Source organism: Phallusia mammillata, chromosome 5, assembly GCF_965637545.1.
Source record: "Phallusia mammillata chromosome 5, kaPhaMamm4.hap1.1, whole genome shotgun sequence".
NCBI lineage: Eukaryota > Metazoa > Chordata > Ascidiacea > Phlebobranchia > Ascidiidae > Phallusia > Phallusia mammillata.
In genome coordinates this window covers 23,151,375-23,178,080 of record NC_137256.1, presented here as the reverse complement: position 1 = coordinate 23,178,080, position 26,706 = coordinate 23,151,375, and the positions used below count along the sequence as shown (strand labels likewise).

Below are 26,706 nucleotides of genomic sequence, written 5' to 3'. Positions count from 1 at the left end.
CAGCGCGGTCCATCCCTACGGATCCATCCGTGCTCGGTCCGGCACAGTAAATTAGGCATTTAAAAGTGTAAAAACGTTAAAAGTTGATATAATGCTTGTTGCTGCATTGTTTCAGCAATGTGGACATAGTGTGGTTTTAACTGGTTTTTAAACACCCTCCCTCATTAACAAATCAATGCCAAGCATCAAGTTTAGTTTGGTTAACTTGATCTCAACAAGACTGAAAGATCCATCAGTACCAAGTTATTAATGACCTTTTGTGTGATATTTTGACATAAAAACTACCAATGTTTAATGTAAAAAGAAAAACGTCCAACAGTAAATTCAGACAAGTGCATATGTGTCTATCAGCATGTGTCTATTGCTTCCTAATAATTTGCAGCGCCTTCATATATCATTCAGTTGTATACCCTAGTTGTAATACAACATACCTGGTTAATGAGCATTAAACATTTAAATGTAAATATGAAACTTTTCTGCCAACTAATGAAACTTTAAACCAACCTTCAAACTGGTCTGTTGCAAATACACTTGTAGTGGTGGTTTGGATGTTCGGCAAATCTGGTGGCAAAATTGGTCTTTGACTGGCAGCTGGTTCCATGTGACCATTCCATGATCCTTCCATTGGATGCGGAAGTTGTTTAGACAGTCCTCTTCAAGTCTCCACTAGAGGGATGGAGCAGCTGGGATAAAAATAAAATGTTAGCACACAGTCAACTGGGGGTGAACAAAAGTAGCAAAAAGTTTTTAGTTGAGCGTAATAAGTGTGTAAGTAAGTCTGCGACAGTAAAACAGAGAAAATACCTCTGTGTTTGCATGATACATCCCTTATTATATTTTATTTTGACCAAAGTGTTACTTCAACTTTCAAGTAGAAAACTTACACTTCTCAATGACAACAAAACTGTAAGCTGGCTCTCTGAATCAATTCCATACAAACCTTGCTTCACTAAACTGGAATCAAATTTCTATTGTCTGCATTCTCTCCTACCATCCAATTTGTTGGAAGTTCATCGTTCATGACAACAAACTTGATTCAGCGGCATTTAAACATGCATTTCATACCTGCACAAAAGTAGCTAACAACATTATCTCATAATAGTAGTGATTTACAAAAATGCACAAAACACAATTTACAATCAGACAAGAAACCACATGTAAAAACTTTGTCTTCAAGCAGAATCTATTATAGCAGCTAAAATAGGATTTTTTCCCTTTTTTAAGATTCTCACTGCCATCAGTTGCAGGCATTTATCCCTCATGTAGTGGGTGTAAAAGTAAAGATAGGAATTGCATTACATTACAGCACCACATAGTGCAGGGGTCGGCAACCCACGGCCCGGCCCGCCAAGCAAAATTATCCGGCCCGCAGCCAGTTTTAAAAGTTGCTGCCTATGAAAAAAATCTGTGAGAACAAAGCTACCATTTACCATTTCTGCTTTGTGAATGAGAAAGTCTACATAAAACATAACCGTTGGTTAAATGTAATGAAACGTTTATGTTACATCATAATCGTGCGTCTGACATCACAGACAACTCACAGATGTAAATTCAAGCAACTAGCAATTAGCATTGTGCTAAGTTTCACTTAGGTTGTGTTACGTTAGTTGGCAATCCGAATCTTTGTCACATTTTAGTTAAAATCATGGCAAAACGTTGAAAAGTTAATGCTGAGTGCAGAGGTTTTAATGACGAATGGGAAAACAAGTATCTTTTCGTTTACCATTTTGGTAAACCGGTGTCTTTGATTTGCAACGTTTCTGTTGCTGTAAACAAGTAATTTAACATAAAGCGCCACTATGACACCAAGCATGCAAGTTTTTTAAAACGCAGAACTCATGAGTTTTGACACCATACAAAACAGTTAAGGAAACGAAACTAAACGTGGAAGATTAGTGCAGCCTGCTGCTATACTATTTAATTTTGAATGTGGCCCGCGGCATGCAAAAGGTTGCCGATAATGTGTGATTATTGCATATAAACCAGTTTCTGTTTCATATTTCAAAGATTAACACAAATTGATCTAATCATTTTTAGACCATTTATCATTTGAAAAAGTCAAGTTTATTTTTTAATCTTCATGTTGATCAACAAAGTTTTGCTTGAAATATACGAAATCGAAGCACATTTATCGAGTTTTAATCATATCTTAGGTGTGAAACCTTCGCCAAAACTGAAAATGCGCGTGACAACTTAATAAAATGACATGGCATTGCTGCGCAAATACAGCTAATTTCTAATCACCAAAACGACTGTCTCGTGAAACATCTGTCAGATGTCAAGCTGAGCTATCCTGCTCTGCATTAAACCGCCTTAATCGTAAACCAGTGAGTTACTCCCTTGGGACTTCTATCTGACTGACAGTGTACACATATTATAGGCTGTAAAGGTAACTATTTGGCCGATTAAGGCAAAATTGTAAATACTTAACAAGTTACCTACTCCAAAAAATTGATGATAATTTCAGCACATTAGGGGTTATATTTCTGGCCTAAAACTAAAACCAATTATTTCAGGGTTTAAAGCGTGAATCCAATAAAAAGTTACAAAATTGGTTAGAATACCTTACATTGCACCAACCAACAAAGCATGAAACTCCTAGATCATGTACTTTAGTCAGTACAGCCGTTGCAAAAAAATACATTTTGGGGGCCTGTGGGTGGGTCATTCGGGGTCAAACTTCAGGAGGATCAAATTTGGATTAATAACTAACGTTTGTCCAAATTTGAATAAATCTTGACCAAACGTGTATAACAAACCAGTGTTAAACAGAAAAAAAAAAGTATGGACAAAAACAATGTCAAAATTTGCCAGAACATGGATCAATAAAGGGCTAAACTTCGGGTTGGAAACCACACCAATAAATGACTTTTCATCAAAATGCATGTGTCAGTTTATTGACTGGCCTTCAGCATCATTATGTACGTAAATCTCATTGTGATAAACAGTTGCACGCCCCTGCCTTATATATTTGTTGTATGTTTCAATAAATATAAGCAATACATTCAATCATACAGACCCTTAGTTTATCCAAGTGCTAAAAGTGTTAACACCAAACAACTAGAATAGTGGTTTTCCTATATATTGCCAGTTTATATATACTACATCATATTTAACGATGTATCACATATACCATTTACTATATTTATAATGGATATATATTTGGCACCTACATTTCATTGGGTCCCTATCTTTTTCCTGGCACTTTATAACATAATTGTTTCTGCAAGCATAATCTAATGGGTCCCCACACATGTGCACATGCGATTTGGTAACAGTAAAAATAGGGCACAATCATTGTTAAACTGGCATAGTGCATCGATTTTTCATGGTTTCATTTCCGTTAGTGATCATTGTCTTTCGGCATGCGAATGTTTTTAGATAAAGATATGGCGCCGATCACGGCAGGAGGGGCCTGTCGTTAACCGCCATAAGACGCAAAACTGTGTGATACAACAATTGCTTAACTAACGTTTTTAAATGGTCTACAAACATATCTTAATTGCACAGTGCAAAAAGACTGCCTGATAGCACGTCCAGTTATGTGCGAGGCTGAGATATTCGCTTTTCAGTGGGCAGGTTTGCGCTTTTTGCGCCCAATGGGGCTTTTTTTCGACATGGAGTTGCGCGTTGTTTTCACGAGGTGGAAAATGGATAGAGTCCAACTATTTAAAGTTTTAACAAAGTTTCAACATTTTTTTTTCTTAATAGCCGTTTGTCTGTTGAATTATGATTTTTAATCTGCACATAGCGTTTCCTGGCGCCGTTAAGTTTCTACATACCAACAATACGATTGCTTAGCTGGGCTTTTTATGTCCAAAACCTGTTCTGAAACAGTTTTATTAACGCTTTCAGTTTGAGAAGTCACGTTACACAGGTGTAACAAATCGTGCTGTGTTGTCGCTCTGCGTTTCGAAACATGAATAAGTTGACCAACATTAACGTTTAAGGCCCGTTTACACTATGCTTAGCGGCGCCTAACCTAACCTTGCGACCACTTCCGTTTACCAGTGTTTCATACCGGAACAAAATAAATAATTTTTGACTCAAATACCGGAACGAAATATCCAAATAAAAAACATTCAAAATACCGGAACAAAATACTTTAAAATACGCTGCAATGTACCAATCAAAAAAGTATGAAACTCCAGAATCTTCTGCTTTAGCAAGTATAGCAGTTTTAAAAATTTCACGTTTTGGGGGGCTGTGGGTGAACCGAGGGATCAATCGGGGTCAAAATTCACATGGACCATCTTTAGACTAATAATGTGTGTAAATTTGAAAAAGTTTTAACCATTATCATTTGTTGAACCATTATCACTGAGACATGCATCCCAAAAGGAATGAGGTGCCATTTAGAGATGGGCTAAAACTGCAAGTGTTCTGTTTGGTCGAGCACCTAGCATCTCATGTTAATGCTCGGTGCTCGGCCAGGCATGCTTGGGTGCATTGTGATGTCACAAACATTCCCTATTCACCAGTGGTGAATTAACGCTGTACAGGCCCTGAAAGTACATGATTTTTTACAATCATAATGCATTTAAATAAACTGTCATTTTTGTTCTTGTGTACCTTTTCAACAACAAAATCGCATGTCAGCATGATTATGCAAATTTAATGTTTGGGTCAGTTAGTGAAACTGCTCGGCCGAGCACCGAGCATAAAAAACAGCGATGCTTGGTACCGAGTACTCGGGTTCTGGCTCGGCTCGGCCCATCCCTAGTGGCATTATGTTTCTAACTTCTAAACAGAGGTTGCCAAACCACGACATGCATGTCAAGGTTGACAAAGGAACAACTTACCGATCTAAAGGTTTTGGCATGTTCCTCTCTGGCTGCAGATTTCACTTCATATTCCAAGAAATCTCTTCTTTTGAAAACATAATCCAGTTGCAAACAAAAAACTCTGATCACCGACAAGAAGTTTCCAATCATCAAACAAAAAACCTTTGCAACAAAAACAATTAATCAACAGGTATCAAATAGTGGTACATATATTGGTTTGGCCAGAATTCATCGAAAAACGACTTGTTTTAAAAACTACCTGAAAAACTTGCATAAAGTAAACACTGTTTATCAATGAACAAGATGATTAAATGTCAGTTTTACAGGAAATAGTTAGTCACATAAGCACTGTAACTATTTGGTCGACAAAAAACCACAAAAAACTAGAAAAGTGGCTTTCTGATATACTTCCATTTTATATATTCTATACGACATTTACCAACTTACTACACTATACACAATTTATCTATATGTATGATTGTTTTTGCAAGCAAAAACGAATGGGTCCCCACACGCGCGTTTATGCGGATTTACGGTAAACCTATGTTGCGGTTATTTTTAGATTTTGTAGATAAAAGCATTAACTTAACTTTAAAAGTTTTTGTCCATATTCTTTTTGCATCATTACTGTCATATAATTACAATAAAACTGTGAAAAAAGAACGGGAAAAATACTTTCAATTTAATCTCTTGCTTTGACCTTGATATTGTCGTTCAAGTTCAGTATTTAAACATAAATTTTCCTAGAAAGCCTTAACTGTCATATTAGACACTATGTAAAAAAGTCGTTTGCTACAAAGGTATACATAACAACTTGTTTTTCACTTAACTTTGTTTCGCAAAAACGACCGTTTAATAACTCTTTTACACTGCTTTTAACAACATGCAGTCTTCAGTGTTCAACAATACCGTTTAGCCTAATTTATACATGACTTAAGTACTGATTCTTGAATTGATTTGTCAAAAATAAAGAAGATACGTTATGACGAAAAATTCGTAACTGTGTTCTAATGCCTACAAGTTGACCTTCAGTGACCCGTGGTTATGCGACGGCCAAGCTGACAACGAGAATTTAAAGACCATTTATCGCGGCGTTCTAAAAAGTTAAGTTTATTTTTTTCATATTTATGTTGATCAACAACGTTTTGTCCGACATAAACGAAACCAAAGTACGTTTATTGAGATAAAATTACGTCTTAGGTGTGAAACCTTCGCCAAAACTGAAAATGCGCGTAGTAACTCAATAAAACGACACAGCATTGCTGCACACAAAAACAGCTGATTTCTAATCACCCAAACGACTGTCTCGTAAAACATGTCTGTCCGGACGTCAAGCTGAGCACTCCGGCTCTGCGGCCTTAATCGTAAACCAGTGAATTCCTCCCTTGGGACTTATATCTGACTGATAGCGTACACATATTATGGGTTGTAAAGGTAACTGGCAAAATTTTAAATACTAAACGAATAGCCTGCTTAAACAATTGTTAAAATGTTCAAATATCTCTGCACCATTCTGCTTTAGCAAGTATAGCCGATTTAAAAAATTCACGTTTTGGGGGGCTGTGGGTGAACCGAGGGATCAAACGGGGTCAAAATTCACATGGACCATCTTTAGACCAATATCTGTAATGTGTGTAAATTTGAAAAAGTTTGAACCATTCTTTCTTGACCAAAACGTGGGAACAATAGCCGCGCTAAAAATTTCATGTTTTGGGGGGCTGTGGGTGAACCGAGGGATCAAACGGGGTCAAAACTCACATGGACCATCTTTAGACCAATAACTGTAATGTGTGTAAATTTGAAAAAGTTTGAACCATTCTTTCTTGACCAAAACGTGGGAACAAATCTGCGTTAGACGGAAAAAAAAATACGGAAAAAAACAATATGTGTCCCCTTCAGGGAAGGGGACCCATAACAATAAAGTAACAAATATGTTTAAAATGAGATTTTAGGGTTGACATGCCCTCCCACACTTTGGCACTGGGCTATACAACAAGAGATAATAGTTATGCTCTTTAAACTGAACAATTTTGTGGCACATTAAAAAAATATACTGTGGTTGTGGAAATGTTTTGTAACACAGTAAAGACACCGAAAACACATAGGTTATTGAGTCAAGTGCAAAAACATTATTGCACTTACCTGGTATTTCAAATACTTGCAATCTGGGTGCAAAGTGTGTGGCAAGTCGACACAACAAGTTCGCGTCCCAGTCGAAATGCGACCACATCTCCAAATTCACAGTGAAGCTCCCGTAAATATTCGTGTAAGGAGCCTGACCTTTCAAAGTCACTCAGGTTACCCTCCCTGCAGATAAAAGATATATATACCTAATCTCAAACTAAAAAGTTCCATAACAAAAGCTACAGTTTGTAAAGATTAAATACAAAAATTAGTGGTTTTCATGATCAGCATTTGACATGAGGTAAAAATAAGTGTATGTTTTTTAATACAAAAGTTGTAGCAAGTTTACGGAATGGAAACATATAAAGTCCTATTGTGACTTTAGTGATACTTGGATGGCGACTTCAACAACAAGGATTTTTATGAATCATCTTTTAGCCATATTATATTGAATCCGACTGCTGGAGGTTGTCAAACCAGTTTCAAAACTAACTTGTTGATGAAACATATATTTCTATTTATAACATGTAACTGTTTACGACAAGATTGAAATTAAGTGTCTGTTACGAGAAAAAGTGTCACAATTTAGATACAAGCGTGAAGCCAGTCTGCAGAACATGTCAGTTCCCGACAAGATCTCGGTGTGCAGGACCAACATGTCCTGTTTCTGCTTGTCAAGATGTCACTGTTTACAACGATAATGGACTAAGTGTCTGTTACAAGTAAAGTAGTAACAATTATTGGTGTATTCGTGAAGCATACTGAAAACTGGTCATCTAATATTGAAAGAGTCCTAATCCTAATTGGATTGCTTCTATGAATTTGAGAACAAAGTTTTGCAAAAGTCAAATTTATGCTTTCAGCAAGTCGTTACAAGTATGCAAGCAGAAAAGTTTGGAAACTACTGTGTTAAAGAATTTGAACTTTTAGATAGCAAACGCTTAACAACGAACTTTAAATGAATGCAACAAAGCAAATGTCCAGGAAAATTTTTCTTACTTTGCATCTGAAGCATCGAATCTAATCTAAACTGAGTTTCGACCAGTGGTGGAATTCAGCCGGTTCGAACTGGTTCTATAGAACCGTCTCACGAAATTTTATGAAATCAGCGAACCGGTTAGCACTACTGGTTACTGTCAATGGACTTTTTGTAACAGAACCGGCTGAAAAATATGACTTTTTTGATAGAACTGGCTGACAAAAAAATTGAATCTCACCACTGGTTTCGACCTGACCATAAAGAGTTAAATTTCTGACTTGGTCAACAATTTGGCGAAGTTGTGTTGCTATGAATATTTTTTACTGGAGAATTTTACCAAATATCGTACAAAAACATAAAACAAACAAGTATTCAATGGTTTTTTTGCGAGCAGAATAATTTAACTAAACATAAAATGTCGACGCGACGTATTCCCCATTATTTCCAATGAGCAAATGCAATTTTTCGTGAACTCAACTTCGGGGTTTTTCCCAAGGTAAATCCCCTGCAGTAAGATGAAAAATTTAATTCACACAAAACGAAATAAAAAATCACCTTTTACCTTTTTAAGTTGCTGCAATTTCTGGTGATTTACGTACTTCAGTCTTGTTAAAATCGCTTCGCGGATTTTGGTAACCGCTAAACTAGTTTGATGATACGTAGCACAAAGGCAAAACAAGGTTATATGCGGCGTTATTACATTTTACATTTCCAAACGGTTGTTGGACTCTCAATGTTTTCTTTACTGTGTGAAACGGATCAAAATGGATCTTGGAGTGGTTGAGGCTGGCGACTTAAGGCCGGTTTATACCAAGCGCGTGTAACGGTTGCAACATTATTGTTCAATGTTTATGAAAACGATTGCATGTTATTTCGCAATAACGTTTCACACCACGAAAAGGAAATGGTTACCTTCAGTTCTGCATAGACTAATGTTTATATTTCCGTTTCTATGGTAGTCATAAGTTATTTTCAGCCATTTTTCGGGTTCCAGAAAGATCTAACAGTAAACATAGTGTTTATTCCCTTATGACACATATTTCCGTCGGTATTTGCAATGTTTCCGCAGTTGTGATTCGTATTAGAACGCGTCGTTTCCACCCTGTGAAAAAGCATATGGTGTTCACCAAAAGGCGCTATGGCACTATAAATTACATGGCTACCTTAAAATAAATAATATAAGTAATATGAGAAAAAGAATTCGTACACCGGCCAAGGTTTCACATTGTTGTATAAGCGTAGACTTTGATGTTTTCGCCGTTCTATTTGTGGGTTCTATTTGTGGATTCTATTTGTTCCTGCTATTTCCACCGGGAAAGCTATTTTGGAACTTCTATTTTTTGGCTTCTATTTTTATCCCATGTGGATGTGTAGCTGATTTGGACGTTCGCCTTTAACGTTATTCAAGAATACAAAGAAAGAAGATACATATGTGTGGCTGTTAATCAGTCAGCTGTTATTGAGATGCAAAGATCAGACTCACCAAACAATTTGCAATGAACATCATAGTTTACATTGTAGCCGCCATTCACAAGTCGTCATCGAGGCAGGCGTGCCTACACGCGTGCGAAGCGAGCAACGCGAAATTTCTTTTCTCTGTTTTGCTGTCATAAATCGTGCTGTCACATGCAACAATTTACTATTTTCAAATGGTGACAGAATAGGCTTAGTGGTATCAGAAAAGAATGTATGGAACCAAGTTTTCAAATCTACAAATTAACTTTGTTGTATTTTATCCCCTAAACTAGTACATGTTTAAGTTTGCAAAACATTAGTGCAAAGAGTGCATACAATCAAGATAAAACATGCACTAAAATAGTTTGGAGAAAAAGGAAAACTCAAATGTAATTTATCGTGTGTTTGGAAGCTTTAGGCCATCTCAATAAAACCCATTAAGTTAATATTTTTGTCGGGCAGTTATCTTTGTGCTGACATACAAGACCTAACACTCAAGTCTCAACAGAAGTATAGTGTACGAGAAACATGCTGCAACCCCAGGGGAAAACTTGGGGTAACAAATACACTGCCAAACAGGATTCAACTTCTTTATGTGTAGATTTGTGTGCAATCATTGCTTAAATTAGCTGCGCAGAGTAGAGTAGTTTTGACCTACAAACAACGGCTTTACTTGAGGAGCAATTTAACTTTATCAGTTGTAAAACACAATCTTTGATGGTCATAGGCTTTGTATCGTGTACTGGTGTTTGATTAAGCCTTCACATGCAACAGTTAAACGTGCATTTGATTGTGTAGTGCACCACTGCTGGATGAGCGGACGAAACAACTTTGTTCGCAACGTTCGCGCCTAGTGCAAATCTCAAATTTCGCGTCATTCGCGTAAGGAAAAAAGTCTTGGGCAACCGACGTCAAACCCTGACACGTGCATGTGGCGTTAATGAAAGTTGAAAACGAAACACCACAAAAAAGAACGATTTGGGCAAAATACTTCGTCCAACCAAAACTTTGCTGCATAAGTATTACGAACACAGATAGGCCATAGATAGAAACTTTTAGTGGTCTGGATTTAACTTTTTTAAGGCAATCGATGTTAAAATAGAAAACATGTGAGTTAAGCCAGGGGTGGGCAACTTGCGGCCCGCGGGTCACATGCGGCCCATTGATTAAAGTCGTGGGGCCCACAGAGACACTTGAATTTCAATGTACTGGTAAACGAGTCCCATTATTATATTTTTCTATTTTTCTGCGACCTGGCAATATGTGGCTAGAATCAAATGCAAATTTTAGTTGTTAACTCAATATAGGTATATTTGGTATGCAACAAAGGAAAATCACCACGTGTTATATAAAGGTGCGGCCCACGATCGAATCATCGCAATTGTGTTTGACCCCACAGTGACAAAGGTTGCCCACCCCTGAGTTAAGCTTTAGATAAGAATGTTGAGTGAGTGACGAATAATACTTTCTCTACATCTTACCATGTTTAAAAATATGTTATCACCAGCATCATACTGACAACCGGTTGCAATATAATCCATCTACCGAAAATACATGCTTAATGTTCTGTAACGTATTTATATTGAGTTTAATTATTTTTTGTGATGAGTTAATTTTTCATTTGGTGAACCACAGACCATGCGTTTTCTAGCAACGCGTCGTTGGAGGGTCATTGTCCTTTTGGTATTTCGTGCAACTCCCTAGATAATGTTTGTTCATGAGCGTCCAAACTTACTGATTTCTATAACGACCTCTTTTTATTCTCTTGGCTTGAAAACCACCCATTGTGTCGAAAGCTTCCATGCTTTTGTGTTTACTCAGACCCTATTTGGCTTGCAAAATGTAATTGTTCGGCAGTTGCTAAGCCAATAGTCGTGGGACAATATCATATTAGCCTACCCACGCGATAGACGTATCTGATTTACTGACATTAATTTTAGATCTAGCCTATATATCTATACAGAATGTATGTGTATTAAGTTGACCGATCACGCAGTCATTAAATTCATTCATTTCAGCGTTCATTCTTTTCATATTCTGCTATACTGCATTGAACGCAGTAGGTCATTTAGACTCTAAATGGGTCATTTTGTGTGTTAACGCAATGGGTCATTTAGACTCTAGAGTAGAATCATCAAACAAAACAACCAAACTTCTGTAGCGTTTAATACCCATTCAACCGTTCCCACAAAGCGAAGACCTAAATCATACAGACGTAGGCTACATACAGTTCCGCAAACCAATGACGACTTAATTAGCAGCGCAATGAATTTTGTCGAGCTTCTGCCCTAATTGTAATGTTTCGACAATTTGATCCATATTCAATTCGTGTTTCCAAAGTTACAACTCCACCGAATGAAAGAAACAATAGAAACAGCTTCAGTGATTTATACTTAACTGAACAGGGATTTATACTTAACTGAGAACAGAAATTAACCTAACAACATTGGTATTAATTTTGCATAAAACGTTAAGCTTTCTTAAATTTGCAGTAGGCCTAATTAAAAATAGAGAGGTCGTATGTGGTGAGATGCAGCAACTGAGAACCTCTTGAAATTGACCTTGTATACGTGTCATGATTTAAGATGCGCAGACACTTTTTTGTCTTGTTTCCTCGATTCTGGTATTTAAATTCCTGAACAGTTTTTCCGATGTAAGTTTCCCACAGGAACATGAGCAGTGCTGGATTAACCATTAGGCAAAGTAGACACGTGCCTACAGGCCAGTCAAAAATCCAGGCCACTTTAAAATCAAAACAAATTTAGATCTTTGTGACAATGATTTGGAAACACTGATAATTCTATTTTTTTCGTTGGCAACCCTGATTTTCAGGCTACTTATAAAATGTGCCTACAGGCCAGCAGACCCTTAAACCGGCACTGAACATGAGTTGAGTTTATTTTGCCGGGGGAAACAAATCTTGGCAGTATAAATGCGTTAAAAACTTCACCAAGCCGAAAATAGCTGCCCAAAGTTGGGACGTTATGAAGAGCAACAAAGTTGAGGGCAAAGTTGGTGGATAGATGGTAAACGCGCTGCAGCTACACCGTTAGGCTACTATGAGACACGAATCGCTTATTCTGACATAAATTATTTGTTAAACACCGGGTTTTGCGTATCACTTGCTACGCTGGTGCAAAATTAGGACGCTAGTAACTTTTTGCAGACAAAACGTTTTGTCTTGAACTGTTTATTTATAACTAGAATAGAAACGATTATGCGCTAACTATTAAACTAGTTTCCAGGGAATTGGTGTGTACTATAAATGCAAAAAAAACGCATTGAATGTATTAAATTTTAATTTGTTTTCGTACAATGTCGTAGCTAAAACATGCTTTGTGTATTATTTTGCCAAACGACGTTTTGTCTCGCAATCAGGTAATGGAAGCACATTTTTGTCTGATAAAAAATACTTTGTTTGCATTTGCCGCGTCTGGCTGGTAGCCAACTGTCACGTTGATGAGAAGCGAAAAATAAACGTGGCACATTCTGCAAGAGTTTTGCAGCAATACAGAACTCGGTATGGCATTTGTCGATCACAAAACATACTTCATAGCGACTCACGCATTGTTTCAATTAATATATATTTGAAAAGGTTTTGAAACAGGATCATTTGCAGTTGCTCATAATTGTGATTGGCAAAAACATAATCGTTTAAGTTATTTTGTGACATTAGCAATTCGTCCCTCAAATCTTTCTGTCCGAAATCCGAACACGGAAGGCCGTTTGCGGCTAGACATTGCAGTTTGTTTGAACAATTTACGAATCAAATTCAGTTCGAGCTCCCTGTGCTGGTCGCCATGACGACGCTTGATGTCAATGCGATAAACTACGATTTGTTTGCATTTGTCGCGTCTGGCTGGTACTGTCACGTAAGTGGGAAGTAAAAAATTAACGTGAAACACTCTGCAAGAGTTTTGCAGCATTGCCGAACTTGCAAGCATTTGTTGATCATGGTTTAATTATTTTACTTTCCATTTATTTTACTTGCTCCAGCAATATGTTAAACAACAAAACCAATAAAGATCAAAATTTACCCTATCATTTCTCCTAAACACAAATACAGTACAAATATTTATGGCTATTGCACCCAATTTTTATTGTATATTGCTAAATTCTTCAAAATAGATCTATTTTAAACAAACCCATCTCTTTAAACAAACCCAACCCATCTAAACCAGCACAAAAGCCTACAAACTGTAAACAGGTAATTTGTAGCCAATTTTTTACTAATCATGAATTTTTTCCAACTTTGATTTGTGGTACATTGTGTTTATGGGAACTTTTATTAATGTCATAATTATTACACACATTTTGTAATTGAGCTGTCTCGTGATCTTTCAGTTAAGAGTAAATAATGAGATGAGATTGAGAACTTTGTGGGCAGCTGCATGGAGTGACGGGGTTGTTGTCACGTATCCTTAATTATGCTGATAATTATGTTGTTTTGATTTGTGTATATATTCTGTGGTTTTCAAGTGACAATTCATTCTACTATTCCGATTTTTCGCTCTACGTAGAATCACCTACGTCTGGCCACGTTTAAATTGCATTACTGTCGGTGTTACAATAAAACAAACTAACCCAAAGTCTGGTCTATTGCTGCTAGTAGAATACGGAAGCGCAAGTCGTGCAGAACACGCAATACACTTTCCTACAATCTGAAAACTTACGAGTCATGTTAGCTTATCCATGACGTCAAAGCGAATATTACATCATTTATTTTGCAATCCCAACCCCACCCATATTTGTTCTGACGTTTATAAGTTCAAGCAACTTCCTCGTTCGACATTTAGTGTTTGAATGGGCATGAAGTGCCATTTGGGCATGAAGTGCTGCCATTGTGAAATGTAGATGTATATTATTGTTACACCTAATATGTATAAACATAATTGGATGCTGTAAATACAAACAAAAAGATGTCGAAAACAAGGTAAAGTAACAATATGCTACACTCAAAAAATGGTATGTGTTAAATTTGAATAGGGCCTACCTGTGTACTCATGTTATTGTTTCCTTGGTCGCATTTGATAAAACAGTAATAAGCTAATTGCTGATGTCATAAATAAAATTGGTCAACAATAAATGTTTGATTGCTTAGTAGATATTTGCAAACTGTGGCTACATCACTGCCCTAATGAAAGTTATTTTTTTGCAAGAAGAGTTTGAACTGATTATTATTATTTAAATGAATTTGCAAAGAACAGTACATAAAAAAGAATGCTGCATGTTTGTTAATGGAAGTAAATAATCATCCGTATTTTTTTCCAGGCAATGTGTTTATGAATTACAAAAGTCTTAAAGTCTAAAGCAACTTGAACATAATCCCAACTATATCTACTTAATATATTGCACTTGTGTTGTGATTAACTTTTAGGACAAAAGTTTCTTTGACATATGACAATCAAATTGCTTGTTTTTCAGTGAACCACCATCAGTTTCATATGATCAAGCAGCTGGAGAAAGTATCACCAACATAAAAAAACAAATTCGACAAGCCAATTGGCCTGAATATCTCAGAAAACTTGGGTTTTCGGACAACACTGTGGAACAATGTGTCAGTAAAAATGAAGTGAGGTTAAATCCATACTGGATCAAATTGCAAGGTAATCACCTCACAGATGCAGACTTAATTTTTCCGGGTTTGCCATGTTGCATGACATCATTTAGTGACATACCAAATATCTTAACAAAGATTTTGACTACATTTGCCTAATGTTGTTCACAAAAGCTAAACCTGTTTATCATGTGGTTAACAGTATGTATAACGCTATTTCAAATAATTTATTTGACTCTTTATTTTGTGTAAACAGATGAACAGGGTGGACTTATTATTGGACTGGAAAAAATGGTAGCAGAAGAGATATTCACTTCCAAACGAAATGAAAAAGTCAATCAAATTTTGGCTTACAACTGGGTCAAGAAATCTGTTGTACGAAGTAAGTTGGAACAATTTAAATGATGTTTTGAATCAGAGAAGAAGTAAACCAATGATTTTTAACCAGAGGAGGCTTAACTCCTATATTAACATGTAAAGATTTTATTTAAATTTACCGCCAAACTGCATTGTTGAGTTTTTAACATTGTGTGTAAGAAAATGCAACAAATAGTTTAGTACAAATATAACATAATAATCTGTAAATTAAAAGACCGTGAATAATACTTGCACAACCAAATTAATCATTTTTATAGCACCAAACAGGTAAATAACACAAAAAAATTACACAACACAATGCTAAAGGCGTAGTTTAAAACATGTAACAAGAATCGGTAGCTAATTGACATTTATGAAAAAGTGAAATTCCGGTATGCCGGTAGAGCAAGAGTTTATGCAATATGATCTTACTCACTTGTGATGATAAGGTTAAATCAACCTGCAAAAACATGCCGTAAATCTGCAATGTAAACCTAGATTAACCCAAACTTGTTTTGGTGTAAGCAATACATTAAAAAATCTATTAAAGTTTTTACTTTTTGTTCGCAGATCGCAACCGAGCATGGTTCATTTATGATTTTTTACGTCAATATCCAAGTTATGACTTTTTCAAAGCAAACGTCGTTCGACTTAAGTTTCAACTTAACGAGGATCAAATCACTCAAATTGAACACGACTATGAGGGAAACATTAAAGAACAAAGATACCACATGATCTTAACTTGGATGAAAGCAAATAAAATCAGTAAGATGTGATATTGACTTTTTCAATTTTTACAGTGTCACATGTGAGCATAGAACCATGCAACCTGCATTGTCTCATGAGTGCAGCTGATTACAAGACATAGGTCATATTGGTTATTGTGGCCATCTAGCCACACTCCAGTTTGTTGGGAGTAACATGCAGAAAAGCCATGCCTCGACTAAATCTATTTGATACCACAATTAGGCATTAACAACAGCTGCTGAACTGACAATTGTGAAAGAATCCTTGCGGCCTTTAGCTGTTTAGCTTTTAATAGTCATTTGTCATAGCGCTATTGGTGAAAACATTTTTAACAGGGATTTAACTTTTATACCCCAGGATCTTAACTTGGTAAAAACAATAAACATGGTTATAATTGCCAACATTAAACCATTTAACCCAGTTCAGTTAAAACTTCAATGCCTGTTTAATAGTGAACTATTTAAATATATTCAGAGGTGGACAGCATAAAACCTTAAAACATTTTTTACCAGCTTATTATTTTTCTTTAGCAGCTGACAAATATAATTTGAGTTTTTTTTTTAATTTCATTCGATTTAAACTGGTTGTAGTTCTGTTGCTTCGAGAAAAATTACAATTGTAATTTTTTAAATCAGCTAAAGTAAATAACACAAAGATCTAACGATGTTTTGTTTTAGCTTCTGTGAAGAAAGTTGCAAAAGCTCTAAAAAACATTGAGCTTGTTGCTCCTGACATTTCCAAACCAGAATCAAAAGCAGCTGGATCTTCAACTAAAGGTTGGTTCATTTGCACTGGTAAAAAAACCTGTGATATTTGTGGGTGAGTTGGTCACTTGTAACACTGGGCAACCAGTTCTGCAAGGGGTGTTTAGCTAAATTAACACAATCATCGAAGCATTTGTTTGGCAAAGTACAACTGCAACAGGCAAGCTATGAATGTGATTACAGAGCTTTATTAGCTCAGTTAGAAAAGCCCAACCACAGATAAGCTCCTGTTGTGGGTTCAAATCCCACCACAGCCTAATCTTACATTTAAATGCTAAGATCTTCTGCTTGATTTGGTTCAAAGGTAAAACACAGTGTTACTTGGATGTTTTTTCAAGTCTTCTAAATTTTAGCAGACTCATGTTCAAGTGATGATGAATCAGATTCACAAAGTTCATCTGAATCTGACTGGAAAGAGACAATATCAGGTTGTAACTTTTTTTTGACATTATTAAATTGTGTCTCGAAAAAACTATTTTTTCACCAGTAAATAAAATCCATCAATAACATAATTGTAATTAGGACTCAATTATTCATGTTGTTGATAAAATGGGAAAAATCATACCAAATCAACAAAACCAAAATAAAGCAATCACAAACGCTGGAATGAAGCCACAGGCCCAAACTATATAAGTTTATGACCTAGGAGTTGCTTAAGTGTGTTTTTAGGCATTTTTGAATAAATGTTTGCAAGGGTCATGAGCTAAATAGTTTGGTAAGCTCTGCATTACCATTTTTCCACCAAAACTGAGTTAAAAGTGTAAATTCAAAATTCCTGTCTTGGTCAGGCAACAAAGGAAAGTCATAGAGCCATTTTTCATTTTTTTAAAACAGTATTACTTGCTCCGATGTGATTTTCATGCTTGAAATCGTTAAACAGCACTTTTATGTTGGTTGAGCATAAAAACAATGCTGTTGCCATTAACTACTAGCACAACTGAGTGGTAAACCTGACAGGTATATTTGTATGTTACTTACATTTTTTGTGGCACACCTGTACATTTGAAGGCATGTCAACAAAAAATACCTGTCAAAAATGTGCAAAAAGATCCTTAAGATGTTGCACATTAATGAATTAGAGAAGAAACAACAAGAAAAACAAACACATTAGGAAGTTAATTCATTGTGTGAGAGAAAGTCAAAAAAATACAACAGCAAAACAGAAATGAGACAAGCAGCTCAACAACAGACTCTGTGTGACATAATGTGATCAGGTGTTGTTCTGCTCACTGACATTAAAATAAAACACAAGTTAAACATAAATGGATACATGCAGAAGCAAATCCATAAATTTTAATTTTGGATTTCTTCTAATGACGCTCTGTGCTGTCTTTACTTTTGCTTTGTTTCCCATATAATTCACACAAATAGTTAATTTATACATCAAACAGCCAGTAGTGAGATTTTTGATAGGTTTTAGGTCGCATTTGACTTTTTGACAAGTTTATGCTGTATTAGATGAGGCTTGTTTTCCACCCCTTAAGCTCTTTTTTAATTCTATCAAATCTAGAATACTAGTTTGTCAAAACCACTTTTTCAGGGTAAATGCTTTAAATATGAGCTGTGAAAAATTTTCCTTGCTGAGTTTTTTTTTAAGGCTGGTCCACGATAGTAGTAATGGCACAGAGTGTATGCCAATCCTAGGCCAACTGTATAAACCTTTTTAAATCAACATTTTGAATCATAATTGTAACGTTTCTAGTTAGCCTTTTTAGTCTAAATTAACTATTTGAGCCATCATAAAAACGCCACTTAATTTAGAGTATAATCTTTTGTTAATATAGATTATATTATCTAGTTTATTCTATTATTCTATGAGTTCACTAATTCGCTTAAGGCTTTTTTGTAAGAAATAACTTTTAGTTGAAGTTAAACATCAGAAGACAAAACCTTTCTATAAACAAAACCTAGTTCCACTCCACCAAGTGATTTTAATAAAAGAAACACAGAAAACAATTATGATACACAAGACATGGCTAAAACATTCAACTGCCAAAACAACAGTAATCTGGCACTCAGAACTGCACGGGCAAACACACTGGGCAATCAGTCCAGCATACACACTGGACGACTGCACCGAGGATAACACTCTCCCTTTCGTAACGAAACGAGCCTGTATAAATACTATGTCGTAGGTATGCGAACTAAGAACGGACAGTTACATGTAAGGCACCAATACAAGAGAATGATTTAATTTACACAATTAAACGGAATTAGTGGGCTATCGTTCATTTGAAACACAACAATTTGTAGCTTAATTTGGCAACATTTACGTCACAGAGATCTCTCATCCGAATACCGCGTTGGTCAGTAAAATGACCTGCCCTGAGGGCAAATACATGTTGTCTTGTTTCAGTTTGTTAGTAAACCGATGAAAGTTTGTTGAACACAACCATGTTGGTTTTACGCAACAATAATAAAATACTGAAATGTTTTGGAAATGCTGGTGCTGAACCACCGAGTCTTTCCTTACCCATTGTCAGAACACTTCTGTTTCTTTTAGAAATACCTCATAAATTTCCACCGTAACATTTATTGTTGTTGTTCACTCTGTTATTTCACAGTGTTAATTCACATTGTTATTTTTCCGAGAATTAGAGCCTAAACTACAACGAAGCAACCACATTGTTAATGTCATTAGACTGGCATTTTGTGATATGTCTTTGTTAAGTTTACTTTCTGCAAGTCAAAGTTTCTCACCTGGGAGCTCATGCTTTTAGGGCAAATATAAATAAAAAAAATAGTCTGATTTGCGAAATATGGTGGTAAAATGGTAAATAAAATCGATTGTACAGTTTTAAAACTCTAAGCTTTCACTTCCAAACCTAGCAAAATTAAAATTTTAAACTTTTTGAATTATATTTTACAAGACTAAACCAGATCTTCGGTAAAAACTGTAGCAACACATTTAGGTGAATTGTTATGACTGATTTCGCGTTTTGGTATGATTTTAACCTAAGCACAACACAAAGACAACTCATAACAGAAAAAACATCAGTAAAACTACATATACATTGATAATGTTATTAACACAATAAGAGAAAAACAGAATCCACCGATTATAACTGACAGTGTTTTAAACAGTTTCAGACTTGGAAAAACAATCTTTAAAAGAATTTTGTCTGAAATGTGCAAAAGCAATAGCTGCTGTAACAAAACGTGTGCCTCTACAAGCAATAAAACAAGAGAATGTGAGTAAAGAAGAATTTGGAAATACAAGCAGCTGGTTGTTCAAAAAACAAACTGACAAAAAGAATATACCTCCAGAAAGTTTATTTAAGGAGGCAGCAGAAGCATGTAATGATAAAGCGAAATCATCATATGAAACAACCAACAAACATCAGCAAAATGTGGCCGGTCTAACTGGAATCGCTGGAATAGGAAAGACCACATATTGCAAATTTGTTTTGAAGCATTGGATTGAGTCACATCCACATTCATTTGTGTTCTATATCTCCATACGTGATGTTGACTTTACAAAAAGTTTTAATCTATTAAAGTTCCTTCTTGTGTCAACCGATCATGACTACAAATTCAAACCAGAAACAGATGATGTGATTTTAGATGAAATTAAAAAATCTTCAGACACACTGATTGTCATTGACGGGCTTGATGAAGCAGAAATAACAGGTGATTTTTCTAAACACCCACATGGCATGTCATTTTATGAAGAGGAACAGGCTTACTGCATCCTGATGAATCTGCTGAACTGTCGCTTACTTCCCAATGCAAAAAAGTTGATTGCTTCCCGACCAAATGCATTTCTGAACTTCAACCCAGAATGCAAGCCAGTATTTATGCTACAAGTTTTAGGTCTGAGTGAAGAATCTCAAAATCTTTTCTGCAAACAGTATTCCAATACTGAAGAGCAACAAAAACATGTCCAAGATGAGCTGGAAAAGCAACCAAATGTATCTGCATTGTTGTTTATTCCAATCTTTGCAAGATTGATCATTCCATACTTTGTTGACAACCTGGAGTCAAACAAACCAGTTTTGTCAATTTCTGATGTATTTCTAAATCAACTTGGGCAATGGCAGAAAAAACCAAAGTTCCACACAGATTTGAAGCATCTGAAGCAACTAACCAAGCTGGCTTTCGCTGGTGTTGAAAATCATCAATTTTCATTTCCCAGCCAAGATTTTGCGAAACATGGTATAGAAATAAAATCTATTGAGCCATTCATGTGTGCTCATGCCAAAAATCAACAACAACATGGTATGTTGGTTTTAGATGGGGAAAAGACATTTTTCTTCATTCATGCCACATGGCAGGAGTTTCTGGCTGCACTTCATCTCATGGTGTTTGCATCCTATGAGGAATTCTCTTCCAAGATTCAACAGATATTTCAACAAAGTTCCTGGGAGGTGGTTGTCCGCTTTCTTTTCGGATTCTGTCATCAAAAAGTTCAAGAAAAACTGAAAATATTATTTCCAGATGCTCAGGAAATAAAAATTAAGGGAAAAGTTGTGAAAGCAAAAGCCAGAAAGCTTCTTCTAAATTTGAGTGAGTTACCTTCTGATTTCCCAGTGACAGCAGCAGAACATTATGATGACAACATACAATCAAATATACAAGTAAACAAGTTTGAATCAAGAGAAACAGATATCACACTTTCCAGCATATGCAGTTGGGCCTATGAGGCTAAAGATGATGATCTAACCAAGGCTGTTGCCAATTCCCTTCCCAACCCACTGTTACTATCAGGAGATTTTCTTCCCCACCAAGTAATGAGTTTCTGTCATGTCCTATCGGCTGCTGAAGTGTCTCACATACTTAATGTGGGGGATTGGTGGAACCTATCCACTTTAACTGTTCTGGGTCTACATACATTACTGAGCACCATTCAGCAATCCCAACACAAAGTAAATGCTAAAATTTATTTTTGAAATAACATTGATAGTGTTTTATAGTTGTATGGGCAATAGTATAAATAATAGTGATTTAGAATATGAATATAAACCTGTAATGTAAACAACACATTTCATAATATGGAAGAAAACTTAAGGACCTAGCTGCAAAACCCAGCAGCTATAATATGCGAAAGTAAATAGCAGGGAACAGTTGGTATTTTAGTTTGACATTTTGATTTTAAACAAAAACAGCATGAAACAGATTTTTCTAATGTTTATAAACAGTGTATTATTTTATCAGTTAGCAAAATTTTGTATGATCTTGGCAAGATTTTGTTTTTTGTTACCAGCCTGATATACTTTAGTATTTTGTAAAAGATCCCGAAGTTGCATTTGGAGGATGTTGACTTATCAGTGGATTTTGAGATTGTCTTGGAGCTTCTTCCTGGTATCACTGAACTGTCATTACGGACTTGTGGTTTGACAATTCCTATGGTGGAAAATCTGGTTGGTGTCATCACACAACACAACATCTATGTATGTGATTTTGTAGTTTGCAGGATATTTATGAGTTCCCTTCCATGATGGGGACATATGCTGTTTTTGTCCTTTTTTATGTATTTGTCGACACTGGTTTGTTCCATGTGTTTGGTCAAGACAGAGTGCTTTAAATGTATTCACATTTACACACATGTTAGTTGGTTATCCAAAAGTTTTGTACTTTATTGGTAGGTGCATTGTAAAGTATTTTGAATGAAATAATCGTTTTGGGGTATACCAGTCCTTTAGGTCAGAAATACAAGTCCTATTGTGCTAGTTTAAACAGTTGTTTGTAGTGGGTTCCTTGTTTGGTATTCAAAATTTTACCTGAATCACCCCATCCCCTATAGTATGTACACAATGTATGTATACACTGGACAGTCAGCAACACAGAAGTCTTAGGGGAGTGATCGACTGGTACAATTGAGGCAGAGCGGGTGGTCTCTGCTTGTTGCATGGACAGAAGTTTTACTAAGCAGTCGTTTTCGATGATTATATAGTTTATTAGGTTAGCATACACATTTTTAGTTTTGTATCTTGGATGTGGTTAAACTTCGTAAACAGTAATTTAGTTTATTATATGCCAGACAAAAAGTTGTTAATTAACATAATTATAAATAATGATGATGCCTCTTTAAGCTGTGATAAATGGTAATTTAATGAACACTGCTTTTTTTGACACACAAACTAAACAATACTTGAGTAATGTATAACGATGTACTAATACAGAAACAGACGATTCCAGTCACATATATAGACATTAATTAGCTGACAAATTCAGCACAGACTTAAATCAGTTTGTATATTTCTTACTGCAAAACACTTCGGAAATCGATTTCGCCCAAACATATGGCATTGTCAGTACTAAACAGGAAATAAATAAATCACGAGTAATGTATAAGATAGGCAAAGCGTTATTGTTTAACGCTAAAAACTGTGTGCTATTGCAATCCAAGTCAAAAGGTCATTAAACAGTCATTAGGCTGCCATACCACAAGAGGCTACTGCAGATCATTTGTAAATGTTTTTGTGAAAGAAAGTTATGTAAAGAACTATTTGATTAGCCTTTTCTGCAAAATCGCTTTTTAATTTTAAGTATCTGTGGTGGATTTTGTAGGAATTTTTTTACCTGTTTATTACTGACCTTGGATAGCAATATCAAGGTCAAAGCTTGAGATTTCGTTCTCAGATGAAGTGTTTTTTTACCTTTCTTTTTTACTACTTTTGTAAATATATGACAACATAATAATGTAAAAAGAGTATGGACAACACCTTTTTAAGCTTGGGTTGATGCTTTGTACTGGCTTGTCCTGAAGAATCTAAAAATAAACGCATCATTTTGGGGGACTCATTTGTTTTAGCATGCAAAACAATTATCTGTGTAGGTCAAATGGTGTGTATAGTAAATCGGTAAATATGATATAAAATGGAAATATATAAGAAAGCCACCTTCATAGTGATGGCTGATTTTCAATTTTCTATCCAAACACAGTCATAATTTTTAGAACATGCAAAGGACAGTTACCGAATGGACAACATTATTTAACCACATAATTGTATATTTGTGTCCTACAGTTGTCTTATCTTAACTTGTCTGGCAACAACCTCAATGGTGTTGGGAAGTATTTGGCCAAATCCATCCACTTGATGCAGGTATTGCGGCTTGTAAAGTGCAACTTGCAAGAAGATGATTTCAATGCAATAGCTAAAGCCACAGCAAAGCGAGATACAAATGTAAGTTTATTGTGTTTTACTTTTTAACATCCATTTTATTACAGAAGTTTGTTGGGTTTTACGTGATACGATGTAATATAGTTAAAAACACATAAGTTTTGTCATAACATAACTGACATTTGTCAATTTATCAGTTTATTGTTTGTTACTTCCGATTTGTATAGAAATTCAATGTATTGGATAAAATATTCTGTATTATGACTGTGGTTTATTACATAATGGGACTGTTGTAACAAGAATAAAAACAACAATTGTAAGTGTAACAACAATGAGTCATTGTTCAACCATTGTCCATTTTAAGCATCTTTACACAAATAAAATGTTACAGATATATTCCAGGTAACAGATTCATGTTGGTGTTTTGTAGATGAGTTTGGTGGGCTTGGGTGGAAATGTGATGTCCAAGAAAGCTTTGGATAGTTTTGCACCGGGCATCCATAAACTTGATGGGATGGGGTTGTATGAATGTTCAGTCACAGGTGATGGTCTTGAACAACTGTGCTATGAAATCGGCAAGAGGCAAAAACCAGTAAGCTACTAATGCTCAACCTGTTTTGTTACTTTTGCAAAGCTTAGCAAAATAAAGGCTTTGTTTGTTATTAGTAATTTCGCTTTGAAACCTGTTTCAGGTGTCTTGGCTTAAAAAATATTTTTCAATGTCAAATGATCAAAAAAACGTTGCACATACACACATGACTGTAATTTAGGTAGAAGCAAAAATATCCTAACTAATCACAAGGCAATTGGCAAAAATATATTTCCCATATAATCAGTATTTAACTAAACCTGGAAACAAATCTATTGAATTCAGTAACATAAGCTTACTTCGTGCTACTGTGTTAAAAACTGGAATTGGTAAATTTCCGAAAATCACCTGTGTTGCTTTTCCTTATCTGTTTACCCTCCACTACAACTTTTATGCTGATTTGTTTGCAGATGGATGTTCTTTATCTGGGAGAAAACAACATTGGGTTGATTGAAGTCAATCATGTGTCATCTTGTGTTTACAACATCCGTCAACTGTTCTTAAATGATTGCAATTTGACCATCACTTGCTTGCGAGCATTGATTGCTGCCATCCTCAACATGGACCACTCAGTGAGTTGCAAACTTATATTTGAACACAGCATAACTTTTATGTGTTTGTTTCGGTGAGGTGACTTTAAAATGCCTAAGCTGGGTTGGGATTGTATTGACCACTCAACTAACATTGCAGTAAAAATGTTTAGTGAATTGTTTAGAATTGGAAGTTTATATCCGCCACATTTTTTTCTTCACAACATGTACTGTGACAAAGTATTTTTCACGGTGTATTCACTTAGATTTGATGTAAATTAATTTTAAGCCCCAATTTACTATGCACATTTAGTAGTTGGATTGCAACTGTCACAATGGAATTTTTTAGTCAATCCCAATTACATTTACTTTGTTCCTGTATAACAGTATTACTTCTGATTTTTTGCTTTTTTCGCATATTTGTTGCATTTGCTTTTTTTTGCATGTCACAAATGACATTTATTTCAACATGCTAAATAAAATAACCTCTTTTATTTACAGATGGTTTATTTGGATCTCTCTGACAACAAGTTTGGTGATGAGGGAGCAATTGCTCTAGCCACTTGTTTGGAAAAAGTTAAAAACCTTTTTGCTTTTGGTTGTGATATCACACCAGTTGGGGCAGAAGTATTGCACAAAGCCAACATTGAATGGGTGAGTGGATTTTACTTGTGGTAAATGTTAAGGCCAGTTCCCAGTTTAAATAATTTCATCAAACAAAAAAGTGTTCTTGTTTTGTACTGGAATTAAATGCAAAAAAGTAATCAGTTTTTTTTAATTCAGGTTATGACTTTAATGTTGTTTTTTCATGGTAACCTGCCTGCTACACTGGTAGTCATTTGTAAACACTATAATATGTAATTTGGGTTGTACCACCATAAATCACAAACATTTACAGTCAGATTATTTTGCACTGAACTTGGTGGTATGTAAGTTTCAAAATTACATTGTAATTTTGTAGAAACGCAGGATTGTTGGTCTTCTTACAATACCATAAGCAACTGGAAGCAAGCAGTGTTGAAAGGCCACATGAGGTTGCACAAAAACCAAAAAAAGCCCTGTGCAATAAGTTAAACTTTCACCGCTTCAACTGAACTTACTGACAAACTTACAATTTTGTCACAGTTTGTGTTTATTGATGCTAAAAATGTTGCAAATTTCATACCGAAGCTTTTGTAGCAAAATGTTAACTTCCCCCCTTTTAAATCTGCATTCCTGTTGACGAACAACTACATTTCTTGCATTGTGTTTCCTTGATATTTTTTTGGAGGGCATTACTTTTTGAATAATACTGACTTATACAATGTTTTTGATTTATTATTCAAAAACTGAATACCCTTGATTATCAGCTTATATTTTTATGATTGTATGTTTTGATTCCTTGCTTTGAAATTAGGGATGACCTCAGGTTTTTTTGACACCTGCAGCCTAAAAAGCACAAATAAAGCAACTAAGTTTAGATTTTCATGGAAGTTTTATCCCGATGACATAATTAAATTAAAATAGCTGTCAATATGCCAACAGCACATGTGTATGACTAATGCATTTACCTTTAGTTTTGTTTCCCTGATATTTTGTTGCTCGCCATTACCTTTTGAATAATGCCTGCTTGTATTTTTGTTGTTTACAAACCAAAGCTTATTGATTTTTTCGATGGCTTATATTTCTGCATTTGCATCTTTGCTTTGAAATCCGGTTCATTTGACACATGCAGCTTGAAAAGCACAAATAAAACAAACTGGTTTTTCATGTTTTG

The 26,706-nt window shown here is 35.5% G+C and overlaps 1 protein-coding gene and 1 long non-coding RNA gene across 4 annotated transcripts; one reads left to right on the top strand and one right to left on the bottom strand.

Annotated features, from left to right (window-relative positions):
- Positions 1-8,888: 8,888 nt before the first annotated feature.
- LOC145229893 (uncharacterized) lies at positions 8,889-9,445 on the bottom strand. Its single transcript, XR_013860505.1, has 2 exons — positions 9,371-9,445; positions 8,889-8,989 (listed from the first exon to the last, which is right to left on the bottom strand). It is a non-coding gene; the product is annotated as an uncharacterized LOC145229893 (long non-coding RNA).
- Positions 9,446-13,728: 4,283 nt separating this feature from the next.
- Positions 13,729-26,701, top strand: LOC145230699 (NACHT, LRR and PYD domains-containing protein 3-like). 3 transcript variants are annotated; one of them, XM_080096198.1, is made up of 13 exons: positions 13,729-14,275; positions 14,767-14,948; positions 15,156-15,281; positions 15,827-16,021; positions 16,681-16,779; positions 17,124-17,195; positions 19,852-21,632; positions 21,999-22,157; positions 23,736-23,894; positions 24,262-24,423; positions 24,831-24,992; positions 25,452-25,604; positions 25,912-26,701. In XM_080096198.1, exons 1-13 carry the CDS (start codon positions 14,262-14,264, stop codon positions 25,945-25,947), a joined length of 3,300 nt encoding a protein of 1,099 aa, XP_079952324.1. In that variant the 5' UTR covers positions 13,729-14,261; the 3' UTR covers positions 25,948-26,701. The 3 variants fall into 3 exon arrangements, with proteins under 3 accessions (XP_079952324.1, XP_079952325.1, XP_079952323.1); XM_080096197.1 differs by having other exon boundaries at positions 13,730-14,275; positions 17,121-17,195; XM_080096199.1 differs by lacking the exon at positions 15,156-15,281 and having other exon boundaries at positions 17,121-17,195.
- Positions 26,702-26,706: the final 5 nt, after the last annotated feature.

Coding starts and splice junctions, on each gene's coding strand:
- LOC145230699 (XM_080096197.1), top strand. Junction 17,196..19,851: donor CTGGAAAGAGACAATATCAG/GTTGTAACTTTT, acceptor TGTTTTAAACAG/TTTCAGACTTGGAAAAACAA. Junction 22,158..23,735: donor TCACACAACACAACATCTAT/GTATGTGATTTT, acceptor TGTGTCCTACAG/TTGTCTTATCTTAACTTGTC.